At 47.8% G+C, this 12,703-nt stretch overlaps 1 protein-coding gene across 1 annotated transcript; it reads left to right on the plus strand.

Annotated features, from left to right (window-relative positions):
* Positions 1–3,160: 3,160 nt before the first annotated feature.
* Positions 3,161–10,554, plus strand: LOC116743297 (translation initiation factor IF-2-like). Its single transcript, XM_032611678.1, has 3 exons — positions 3,161–3,540; positions 9,710–10,147; positions 10,266–10,554. Exons 1-3 carry the CDS (start codon positions 3,161–3,163, stop codon positions 10,552–10,554), a joined length of 1,107 nt encoding a protein of 368 aa, XP_032467569.1.
* Positions 10,555–12,703: the final 2,149 nt, after the last annotated feature.

The raw sequence follows: 12,703 nt of genomic DNA on the forward strand, positions 1-12,703 counted from the left end.
CCCTGCCGCCGCCCTCCCCCTGCCGCCCCCCTCCCCCTGCCGCCCTCCCCCTGCTGCCCGCCAGCCCATCCGGGCAGGACAAGCCCGCTGTGCCCCCAGCGCTTCATTCGAGCTTCCGCACCCGCTGTTTCTTCACCTTAAAGCTTGGCCGGGGGGCGGGGCCCGGCCTGCTGACATCCACACTTAGGCCACCGTGGGGCCGCGCTGGCCCTTCGTCCTCGTCAGGCTGTGCCCGCGGGTCTGCCGCCCTCCCCAACCGCCGCCCGGCCTCAGAGGGTTCCCAGCGGCGTGGCCTCAGGCCTCCACAGAAAACCTCCTGGACGGTCCTGACCACCCGTGGCCTTCCCCTTTGGTTCCAGTTCTGAGGCCACGGCCCTTTGTCCGACACCTGCAGGCAGAGGGGTTGGGCACAGGGCACTCAGGGCCTCGCCAGCCGAACACTGTGGGCCATTCGGTCCTTCTCCTGCCTCCCTCGGGATGAGCAGGTGCAGGTCATCCTCGCTGGGGAGCCGTCGGAGGGATGCTCCAGACCGAGGGCAGCAGGTCCGCACACCCAGCGCCCAGAGGGAGGGGACCTGGAGACTGGAGAGTGTTGCTGGCATCTCTCCGCGGGGCCAGGGAGGCGAAATGTCCCGCAGTGTGTGTGTGTGCGCACGTGGGAGGGGGGCAGCACCCACGGCGTCTGCCCTTTTATTAGGAAACCAGACACAGGAAGGAACCGTCCCACCCCAAACGCCCTCTGCTGAGAGACACGGGCTATCAATGGGCCCGTTCAGTCACCCAGAGGGAGGAGGGGCGGCGGCCCAGCCTCTCCAAAGCCCTTGGGTCCAGGGGCCGCAAAACACTTTCAAACAATGTGCCTTAAAGCTGCACCACGACCCCCAAGTGCAGCCTACAGAAGGCGGTTACCACCTGCAAACCCAGCGGGCATCTGGCAGCTTCCAAGGCTCGCTAAGTCCACGACGGTACCCGTGAGCATGTGTGTGTCCCCGCGCGGGTGGGACTGCGTCCCCGGGGGCAGCACCCACCCCCTGCACTGAGTGGCGGTACAGCCTGGGAGGCTTTCCTGGGAAGGAGCTTCGTCTCACGTGTGAAGAGCTGTGGATGACATCCTGACCCACAATTCTGCTTCCAGGACGTCACACTAAGGAGCTAATCAGAGCCTTTGATAAGTGGTGCACACGGATGTTTACTGTTACTGCTGATAAGAAGGAACACTTGGGAACGAAGCGTCCCCTGAGAGACAAACAGTTAAATGAAGAAGAGCAGCTGTCTGTCCACGGCGACATCACGGTCTGGTGACCCAGCTGCCACGCGCACTGCTACTCTTCTCTAACATGGCCAGGAAGGGAATTCTTGCTTTCCCATCTCCTTGTGTGGCTGGCAGTGACTATAAAAGGCAGTTCTATCCAATGATGTGTAAGAAGTCAGCTGGGGAACCTCTAGGAAAGCTTTTGATATCTAATAAAAGGGCAGATGCTACTCATGCTGTCCCTTCTCCCTTCTTTCCACATTGAGTACAGATGTGATGCCTGGAGCTGGGCAGCCATCTTGCAACCATGTGTCATAAGCGTGAGGGAACCATCAAAAAAGTCCCCAGGCCCCTGCTGTGACACTGTGGACCTGCTGAATTGACCCCAGCTGCCACCTCCAGACTCACGGGAGAGGAGGAACCCTATTTGCTTGTCAGATTTTCTGTCGTCTGCAGACAAAAGAATTCCCAACTGATATGCTATCTTAAAATCTTTATAAAATAAGGCCAGGCATAAGTGAAAAGCCACGGTTCATTCATAACTCCCAAAATGTAAGGTATTCATTAGATTTTGCAAACATTTGTACGTGCAAATAGGAAAAGGAAGGGCAGGGATGATACTGCAATGTTAGCTGCAGGGTTTCTGAGAACTGGGCAATTTTCTGTTCTTTTCATATTTGTTTGCATTTCCCATTATAACTTATCACATTTATCATCATAAAAGATTAATGACCATGACTTTCATTTTCTGAAGTTCTGGTTTTGGAAAAAGTCTGCCAATTCCTTTCTCATTGTTCTCTCATTATGGTCTGTAACCTTAGATCTCTTAAATCGTGTCCCTAATAAACACGCAAAGGACGAGCACAATACGTGTTGCACCACTGGCCCAACAGTGGCCGTCACGGAGGACGCAGGGCTTGCCCTGGGCTACGTTCTCCCCCGACGGTGGGGCCCCAGGTGCGCAGGGGCCGGACTGTCTCCACCTGCTCCCGGCCTTCCTACCACACTTTGAAACTTTGGTTTTGCTGTGGAAAATGCATGAATGAATGAACTAAAAAGTTAACCAAAGGGTTGAGCATCTTTTGGGAGACCGGCAAACATGGGGCCAGGTCGGATCCAAACGGGAGCCTCCGAAGCTCCTCAGCCTGTCTCTCCAGATGGCACACAGGGACCTCGGGGTGTGTTGTCAGTACCACGCATCCCTAATATCAATTAAGGAACAAAATAACAGCAGAGGATGAGACCCTCAGAACAGCAAGCTCTGCTGGGCCAAGTAAGGACAGAAACGGACGACAGACAGACTCCACGCCCTACTGAGGCCAGAGTGGACCGTCCTGAGAGGCAGTCGGCAGAGGAAACATACCATCCAGGCACAGGGCCATCTCAGGACGAAGCTAGAGCCGCCCACAGGCCCCAGGGCCCAGCGCTGTCACACCACTGAGCTCACACGGAGGTGGGACGTTAATTATCTTCATGGGATGCCATTTGATTGTTTTCTCTTTTTATCTCAAGGAAAAATTTCATTCTGACACTATCGCAGAACAAAGAAGATCTTATGTCTCAAAGTTTACATGGCCGCTTTCCCATTCTTCCGATGGTTGTGTTTTCCTTCCAAATTATATGTTCCCCCTTGGGCTTGAGGTCATGGTTATTGGTTATTGGTTATTGGTTATCAATGGTTATTTGCTCAGTGGCAGCCTGCCACCCAACTCTGGGCCGCAGGTTCCGTTGGACACAGTAGAAGCAAACACACCTGCTTCTGAAATCTGTGTGTGGAGACGGAAGTCAGGAAAACGGGCAGTGATGCAAGCGAAGAGGGTCTCAGAGAACAAGGACATCTGTGTGAAATCATGTACCCAGGGAAGAGGGGGGTTGGCCGCGGGATCAGGCGGTGCGGCTTCGGGAAGCATGAGGGAGAAGGAGCGCCTTTCCAGGCCGGAGCATCGTCCCGGTGGCCGTGGCAAAGGTGCGGCGGGCAGTCAGCGGGGCGGGGCGGGGGCCACAGGGCGGTCGTTCACTCAGCCACCCCGAGGGGACAGGACCCTGCGAGGGTTGCTCAGAAAGAAGGGCCTTGGGAAGAGGGCGGTGATCTTGGAGTGGGTGCCGAAGGAGGGGCGACAGGGGAAGAAGGCCAGGAAGGAGACACGTGGTGAGGACGGGACAGAGCAGCAAGCAGTGCTCGGTGTTCGCGCAGAGCCAGAGGAGCGCGGGGGCGGGGCAGAGCACGCACAGGGTCACGTGGGAACAGAGCGCAAAGAGGAAACAGCGCTCAAAACAAACGTGTCAACGTAACAGAAGACTCACTCTTCTTCTACTCTGGGGAGGTGACCCCAACATGTAGCTCTGTCCAAACTCCCAAGAGTAAAAGCCGGCCCTATTCAGGGCCACAGCAACGTGGAAAAGTTCAACCACAGAGACAAGCATGAAGGAGGAAAAAGCTGAACCTCCGAAGTGTCAGACTGAATAACACGGGACACTTGTTCTCCGGAAGAGGACTGATCTCAGCGCCCAGCAGGACACCCAGTGGCAATGGCCGCAGACACATTTGACGCCTGGCAGGACAAGTCCTCGGCTTTGTCCTTCATATTTGTCTCAACAATTTTTGGCCTTTTATTTCTTCCTTACGAAATTTAGGCAGGGCTTGTCAAGTTCCACAAAAATCTGGATACCGTTCTGATTGGAATTGCATAGGATTCACAGATGAATCCAATCTACCTCTTTACAATGTAGGGCCCCCACCACCAAGCACAACTGTTCCACGGAGGGCATCTTTATGCTGTTACGCGCTGTCCCGAAAGGTCTTACACTTTTGTTAGATTTATTCCCAGGTAGCTTTGTGGTTGTTCTAATTCTTCGTTCTGAATAGTTGTTTTCATTATAATTTCGGAGTAGTTATTATTGCTACCTAGGAACCTTATTTCTATATACTGATCTTGTATCCAGCGACCTGTTAGAAAGCCCCTGCTAGTTGCAACAAGTCAGGAGATTCCTTTGGATTTTCTGTGAAAGACACACGATCATATTGTCTGCCATGAAGGAGAGATGGCTCGTTCAAATCCGTTATTTTTTTTTCTTGCCTTCTTGCATTGGCCTGGACTTCTGGTACAATGTGGACGTGGTGACATCTTTCCTTGTTTCTGCCTTAAAATGAATGCTTCTGAAGTTTTACCACGGAGCGTGATGTTTCAACTTGTATCTGGCAAAGAAATTTTCCTTCAGTCTTTTGTTTTCTAAATCACGAACAAGTACGGATTTAGTGGAATACTTTTTTTTCTCCCTGCATCTATGGTGATTTTTAGATGGTGAAACACCTTACTGGTCATGACTTTATTTATTTATTTATTTATTTTGCGGTACGCGGGCCTCTCACTGCTGTGGCCTCTCCCATTGTGGAGCACAGGCTCCGGACACGCAGGCTCAGCGGCCGTGGCTCACGGGCCCAGCCGCTCCGCGGCACGTGGGATCTTCCCGGACCGGGGCACGAACCCGTGTCCCCTACATCGGCAGGCGGACTCTCAACCACTGTGTCACCAGGGAAGCCCTTCTTAAGTCATTTTTGATCGTTTACATCTTTTGGAGAATTTTCCATTTCATTTAAATTTCAAATTTATTGGCATAAAATTGTTCATGGTATTTTCTTATGATTTTAAAACCCTATGGTATCTGTAGTTAGATTCCCTTGTTTGGTTCCAAATATTGTTTGAGACTTAAAGTATTAGTCTTGCTAGAAGTTTCTATTTTATTAAAGAACCAACTTTGATATGCTTGAAACAGAATGAGAGTTTATTTTTTTCAATGTCTTACCATGCATGCTGTATTCACAGTACATAGAATACATCTATCAAAAATTCCTATGGATCTTTTAAATAGATAAAGAAGATTTCAGTGTTTACTTGTAGTTTTATAAATGGCATACATACAATTTAAGAGTATCCTTTACCTTAGTATAAAATTATTCATTATTATATAGTTCCAGGGGTTTTCTTTCCTAATTTTAAGTGGAAATTCAACTTTTCAATAATGTAAATCTCTGGAAGGAAACATTACTGTCATCCGGAAACAACTGACTTAGTGAAATTATAATACACTAACTTTCAACTTCTTTATTAATAATTCTAAAGCACTTCTAGGATTATATATTTTATTGGCAGAGAATAAATCTCCAGAAACATAAAATTGTTTTAAAATAATATTTTAACTTAATTATCTTAGTTATTGGGCTTCCCTGGTGGCGCAGTGGTTGGGAGTCTGCCTGCCGATGCAGGGGACACGGGTTCGTGCCCCAGTCCGGGAAGATCCCACATGCCGCGGAGCGGCTAGGCCTGTGAGCCATGGCCGCTGAGCCTGCGCGTCTGAAGCCTGTGCTCTGCAACGGGAGAGGCCACAACAGTGAGAGGCCCGTGTACCGCAAAAAAAAAAAAAAAAAAAAAAAAAATTATCTTAGTTATTAAATAAGAATGTATGGAAAGCACTTTTAATAGTTCCTGCCATCCATGTATTATTATCATATTTTTCTCTTTCATGTGGGGATTTTAATCATTTATGAATATTCAAAAACTCACATGCTCCTAAGTCTTTATTTGGCTAAGGTAAATATGGGTAACACTTTGATCTTTAGTCAGAGGGAAGTACTCATCAGTCTTTGGTTTTGACCTTCTGTCACTTGCAAGCTTAGTGAGAGCTAATTTTAAATTAGAAGCAATTTAAACAACTGTGTTAGTTTAAGAACAAATGTCTTTAATGTTGTATATCAACAATGGCAAAATTAAAAGTACACTTAAGTTTTTAATCCACAGTATTTCCTCTCAAAATACTTGAATAAAATAAATATTCCCTCTAGATATCAGTATCACATCACAGTTCCACAATTAGAGTTCTAATATTAAGCTAGAAATTTACCAGCTGGCCAAGCTTCAGTTCAGTTGACAGAAAATGTAGGTAGTCTGGAGTGGAATTAGAAACATGACTGTCTTCCAAGACGATTCATGCCATGCAGGGCTCCCTCTTTAAACCCTCCAAATAGCTTCCCTGCCCCACCACCCTGCAGGCTCCTCTAGTTTTTCTGCCCATTATTAAACAGCATTATACGTTCCTACAATGACCTCTGGGAAAGACCTAGGAATACCATTAGAGTTTTTCACTTATCCAAACATTTTATTTAGACATTTCAGTGATGTGTTAATTTTAATGTACTTCAACATCAGCCCTAAGGTTTTAATAACTGAATAATGAGAAGTCATTGCCCTTAACTTAATGCATCACTTTCTGAAGGCTGGTTTGGGCCAAGAGTAAAAAACAATCAAGAAAATCATAGGGGTACGATAGCTACCAGCGCTCTGAATAGCTCATCGTGTCTGAAACGCGAGGTCAGGAAGTCTGAATACTACACCAAACCCTGACTTCATAAATGCAGTTAAAAGGTAATTTCCCTATATAAATCCCAATGACACTTTTCAGGAACCTTACTCATAATCCATGGAAGGAATATGGAGTCATAGCATTTTAGAGCTGAAAGAACCTTAGAAGTGGCCCCAGTATCCTCCTCATTTCACAGATTGGGAATGGAGGCCCAGAGAGGGTTCTACGATTTGCTTGTGGTTGCACAGCACACAGTGCTGAAGTTGGCACGAAAACCCCTGTCTACTCTGGGTCCCCTTCCACATGACTTCACGGGATTAAGCACCAGGCAGACTGTCCAGGTTACAACACTTGCCTTTTTATTTTTTTATTTTTTTATTTTTTTATTTTTATTTTTTTTGCAGTATGCGGGCCTCTCACTGCTGTGGCCTCTCCCATTGCGGAGCACAGGCTCCGGATGCACAGGCTCAGCGGCCATGGCTCACGGGCCCAGCCCCTCCGCGGCATGTGGGATCTTCCCAGACCGGGGCACGAACCCGTGTCCCCTGCATCGGCAGGCGGACTCTCAACCACCGCGCCACCAGGGAAGCCCAACACTTGCCTTTTGAGTTGTTTCTGCCACACTTTAAAACATATGTGGAGAGACACGGGTTAGAGCACATTTTAAGCTTTTGCTTTTTTCTTCCAGTCCAGAGTATCTACAATTGTTAAATATTATTGATGTGCTAATAACAGCCAGTTACTTCATCATATAAACTGGAATTATCATTTTAAAGCAAATTCCGGTATTATCTTCACTCTTGCAAAAACAGACTGTTTTTAGAGACACGTGTGTGCTGTTTAGGGTCACATGTAACGTCATGTTACATTTCGACAGCCTTATGGCATTTTATTATTCCATTTATATTACAGACACAAATTACATCTGTCAAAATGTTTTCTACTTTTTGCAGAAATAATAATTTCTATAGTATAAATAGAATTTGAATTTCCTTATTCAAATTTATTTCTATTGGTATAAACCAGAAATCTCTTCCCTGTTCTAGAATAAAAGATTCATTTTAAAGCTAATGGGAAATGGAGTTTCATGAATAGATGAGCGTTCATGGAGCTAATCAGGTGATCTGAATGAAAAAACGTCAGTGATTTTTACATTTAGTATCATTTAGTTTGTTAACAGGAAACTTAAAGCAAACCACAAACTCTTCAAATTAAAGAAAATGTAAGAATGCAGAAACCCTTACATCAACCATTATTAAGTCACAACTTCGAAGATGCAGATACTAAAAAGCAAGCTGTAGAGTACTAACCTATCTATCATGATGAATTTTCCACCACTGTAAGAATGAAAATTAACATGAAAATCTCTCGCTATTTTATTGCTTTTAAGAATTACATTGAAATTGCAAAAACATACTGGTTTTGTTTGAACATCTTTATTGGAGTATAATTGCTTTACAGTGTCGTGTTTAGTTTCTGCTGTATAACAAAGTGCATCAGCTATACGTATACATGCATCCCCATATAAACATACTGCTTTTAGAGACACGTGTGTGCTGTTTAGGGTCACATGTATTGGATACTTTTCCCTCTTCAAGTTAGTAAACGTTTATCAAACGCTTATTACGTGTGTGGGGCTAGGATTACCAGAATAATTCAGATCCCATCCATCCCCTCAGTGTATGGGAGAGACAGGCTTGTAAAAAACTGGTCAAAATGTAATATGACACGTGTTACAAAGTACTGGTAATGGCCCTGATTGGGGAGGGGCGGGGGCTGATACAGTCAGGGGAGAAGGAGATGGTATATTGAGATGGCAACTGAGTTTGGCTGTATTTCTTCACACACAGACCCTGGGAACCATGCCTCTGTACAGGGTGAAATGCTTCTCAAAGGCCTTCCCACTGTCTAGAGTGTCCCAATAATATTTTAATACATTACAAAAGCTATGTGTTTACTGATGTATTTATGTGCGATATTGAGGTAAAATCCTAAAGGCATGTGTATCCTATTTATTCTGTTACTTGTTCAAGTAATGATAACAGGTGAAAGGCGAATTATGGCTTAAATTCTCTACATGTGTGAGACTGTGTAACATGGTTGTGATAAATACATATAATTATTTTGAAGTCTCAAATGTGTAGTGTAAAAGTTATCTTGGTTAAGAAAATGAACACAAAATATAAGCAACATTCAGGGAAATTATGTCAAAATTCTTTTTCTCATTGGCAAACAATGAAATTCTGTTACACGCCATTATTATAAGACAGCTTTAAGCCCGTTAGCATTTGCTGGTCGACATGAACAGCCTTGTCGAATTAGTTACAGTTGTAAAGTTTCTGTGAATTACTTTACACGACAGTCACGTGCACTGCCCTCATTAGATGCTTATCTCAACAAGAACCAAACTGCTGAAGCAGTGGAACCCGTGCCAGATTGACTAGCTGATGCTTACTTTGAATATACTGACCTTCGGGGAAAAAAAAGTCCTTTTTCCTCTTTAATCTTTTAATGTCTGATTTGCAATACATTTCACACCACATTGATGGCCTGCCAGTGAAGTGAAGCACATGTCATAAATCATCATTTTGAATTCCTGGGTGATAAAAACCAAAGCTGTTCGCATCCCGGCTGTTTGTATACAACCATTTTTAAATGGCACATCTGGGCGATATCTTGATAAAGCAAAAACTGGAGGACTTCCCTGGTCGCTGAAGTCCCTGTCACAAATACTCTGAACCGAGAGGTCTGCACACTAGGACGGATTCTGTTCACCAGACCTCACCGCGACGGCTGTCAGCACAGCCCCAAAGGGGCTCCGGCAGGGCGCAGATAAGGGATCTTTCCACTCTCTGCAAATTCTACTTAAACGCACCACCACGCGCACATCCGGCAAGAAGTGAGGTCTTGGCACTTAGAGCCAAAGTCTTTCCTTAAAAACTTTGAGAGTTTCTTAAAGGAACGCAGGCGAGGCAAGACCTTCGGGAACAAGAGCGCGCACCCCGCAGGGAGCGTGGCGAGGCCGGCAGCGGCCCAGCGTCCACAGGGTCCTTCAGACCCTGGACCTGAACTTCTTGGGCAGGTCCCGCTCCCCCTCAGGGGAAAAAACCCAGGAAGAGGCCTGAAGCCGCCTCCAGCCGCCCACCCAGGAAGCCATCGCTCCGCCGAGCTCTCCAGGAGCAAACGGGTGGCAGTGAGTGCGAAAGCCTCCAGGAAGTGCCCGAGCCCCGCTGTCCGTTCCCGCTGCCCCCAAACGCCCCCAGATTCCCGAGGGAATTCCCAGCAGCCCGCGCTTACCCGCCGCGCCAACCCGGTGCGCTCCTCCCGCGGGCAGGGCTCGGGCCGCTCTGCCGGACACCGCCGTCCCGTGCGCGCGGCTCGACGCGTGCGCCCCGCGCCACCCGGGCTCCCCGCCCCGGAGCCATCCCGGCGCCCCGCGCTGCGCCCCGCGCCCGGGCCCCGCGCCACGCCCCTCGCCTCCGCCCCGCCTCGCCCGGCCCAGCCCCGTCCTGCGGCCGCCCCCAGCGCCCCCCCTCCGTCCCCATCCCACATCCCACCGCCTCACCGCGCGTCCCACACCCCGCTCCACGGCCGCCCCCGCCCCCTAGTCCGCGTCCTGCGCCCCTTTCCACATTCCGAACCCCTCCTTCCACAGCCCGCCTCTGCCTGGCTCCACCCCGCACTCCACGCCCCGCGCCCGCACCTGCCCCGCGGCTGGACCTCCCGCCTGCTCGCTGAGGGTGCTAGGCGGGCGGGCGCGGGGCGTGGAGTGCGGGGCGCCGCGCGGGGCCGGGTTCCGCCCGGGGTGCGTGTTCCGCGGCCGCTGCGGCCACGTTGTGCGGGGGTCTCTAAATAGCGCGGCGAGCCTGGCTCAAGTCAGACAAGCTAAATTCAGTCGAGGGCCCCGGGATTCCTGCGGGGGACCAGGGGGCGGCCGCGTCTAGGCTGCGTGCGGCCTGCGCTGCTCTGCGCCCGCGTCCCCCGGGCGGCCCGGGAGGAGGTGTAGTAAATGTTGGGTGACTGGAGGGGCCGGCCGCTCTCACCAGTCCCGAGTGAGCGGCGGCACTGGGGCAGGAAGGCGGCGAAATTCGAGGCTCTGGTTGTTTTCAAAGCCGCACGGAGCCTTTATTAGCGCTCGGAGCTGTCTGATGAGCCATCTGCTTGCCCCGCAGAATTTGCCTGTTCAGCTGAGGTCTGAACTTGAGGTTCTCCCACGGAGAAGGAGAGCTAAGCCGCCAGAGGCATGTCTACAGCACCTTCACCTTGTAGACCTCGGACGTGTATGTGTGTAGTAGGTGGTGGTTATGTGGACTTAGGTTTTGTTTTTTAATTGGGGACTATTACTAGAGAAGGTCTTCAGATACTTTTCTCGATTTTTAACTCTCTCTGAGAAGTGCACGAATAGTTTTATGTTTTCTTGATCTCAGAAGAACTGAAAGTTCTTAATACTTAGTCTCTTAAACAAACACTATTATCGGTATTCCGAGGATAAAAAGTGGAAATACAATATTGCAATAATTTAAAACTTTTCATTAAAAATGCCGATTTAAAATGATACTGTGTCAATCAAATGTTTGTACGCATATGCATAGCAGCATGATTCACAATCGCCAAAAGGTGGAAACAACTCCATGAATAGCTAAAAAAATGTGCTTATATGTACAATGAAATATTATCCACCGGGAAAAAGGAAGGAAATTCTGATACAGGCTGCAACACGTGACCCTCGAGGACATCATGTTAAGTGAAATAAGCCGGTCACGAATAGACGAATACCGTACAATTCCACTTATATGAGGTTACGGAGGTGATTGCAGAACAACGCGAATGTACTAAGACACGGAACTGCACAATTAAAATGGTTAAGACGGTAAATTTTATAGCATGCATATTTTACTACAATAAAAATGTTCAGTGATGTGTAAAGATTAGCAAGACTAGAAGACACTGGTTTCCTTACGTGTCATATTGTACGTACTCTGGGTAGACAGCTAAGTTGTTAAACATGTGGTTTAAGTTTTAAGTTTTAAGACTGCTTCTCATTTGGTTTCAAGAGAGATTGTGTTTAGGATAGCTTCAGGGAAATATATATATGTACATACATGCATATATCACACACACACGCACACACACACACACATATACACACGTGTGTGGGCGCGCGCGCGCCAAACTGCTTAGAGCCGAATTCTCAATTGATAGGTCTCATTTCCATATTCGACAACATTTCCAGCTCAGAAAAGTGTTCAGAGACGAGAGGCCGGAGCGCACTGCTGCTCTGTGAGCGGGGAGCCCCTGGCGCGTGGGTCCCGCAGAGGCACCAACGGCCCTTGTCCTTCCCCCTGGCCACGAAGATGTGCTCGCCTCGGCTGCCTCCTGGTGGTCAGGGGTGGAACTACCTTTCAGGGCCTGTGTAGAATCTGGATAAATCTGCACTTTGTATACAAAGGAAATTCAACAAATATTTGCTGGATATAGATGTCCTTCTTGAAGGCGGAGGCCCAGAGCAAACACAGTAATCCTGTCGTAATCGTGGAGAGCAGAATTTAATGGTGCTTTTCTTTAAGTAACTAGGTTTAAGGTGCTTTAAAAATTGTTACCTGATTTCTTTTTCCTTTTAGTTGGAAATTACCCGTTCATTACCTATTTATACTAATTGGCGACGCATGGTATTTTAGTTACTTGTGAGGTATATGTATCTCCTATGGTACTTTTGTAAATTAATTTTACTACTGTTTATTAAACATCTGCTCATTCAAGGCTGTGGCTGGGTGCTAGGGGAGGTGAGATGGTCCCACTTCCTCCAGCCAAAGAATTCCTTGCGCTGAGCTCTGGGCCCAACTCTGCCCACTGGGGGAATTTGCAACCCGTTCTGAAATACAAAGTATTAATTCAAAAATAAACATTTTTTACATGGTGCTGAGGCCATTCAACGGGGAAAGGACAGTCCTTTTGAGAAATGGTGCCAGGAAAACAAGATATCCACATGCTAAAGAACGACTTTATAACCTTACCAGACACCATCTACAAAATTAACTCAAAATGCATCAAAGACCTAAAAGCAAGAGCTAAAACAATAACACTCTAAGAAGG

This window comes from Phocoena sinus, chromosome 18 (genome assembly GCF_008692025.1).
Source record: "Phocoena sinus isolate mPhoSin1 chromosome 18, mPhoSin1.pri, whole genome shotgun sequence".
In the NCBI taxonomy this organism is placed as follows: domain Eukaryota; kingdom Metazoa; phylum Chordata; class Mammalia; order Artiodactyla; family Phocoenidae; genus Phocoena; species Phocoena sinus.

Bases quoted from the DNA above. Each gene is read 5' to 3' on its own strand.
- LOC116743297 (XM_032611678.1), top strand. From the start codon at position 3,161: ATGAGGGAGAAGGAGCGCCTTTCCAGGCCGGAGCATCGTCCCGGTGGC. The intron at 3,541-9,709 runs GTAACAGAAGAC...GCTCCCCCTCAG, and splicing joins CTCAAAACAAACGTGTCAAC to GGGAAAAAACCCAGGAAGAG. The intron at 10,148-10,265 runs GTCCCCATCCCA...CTCCTTCCACAG, and splicing joins GCCCCCAGCGCCCCCCCTCC to CCCGCCTCTGCCTGGCTCCA.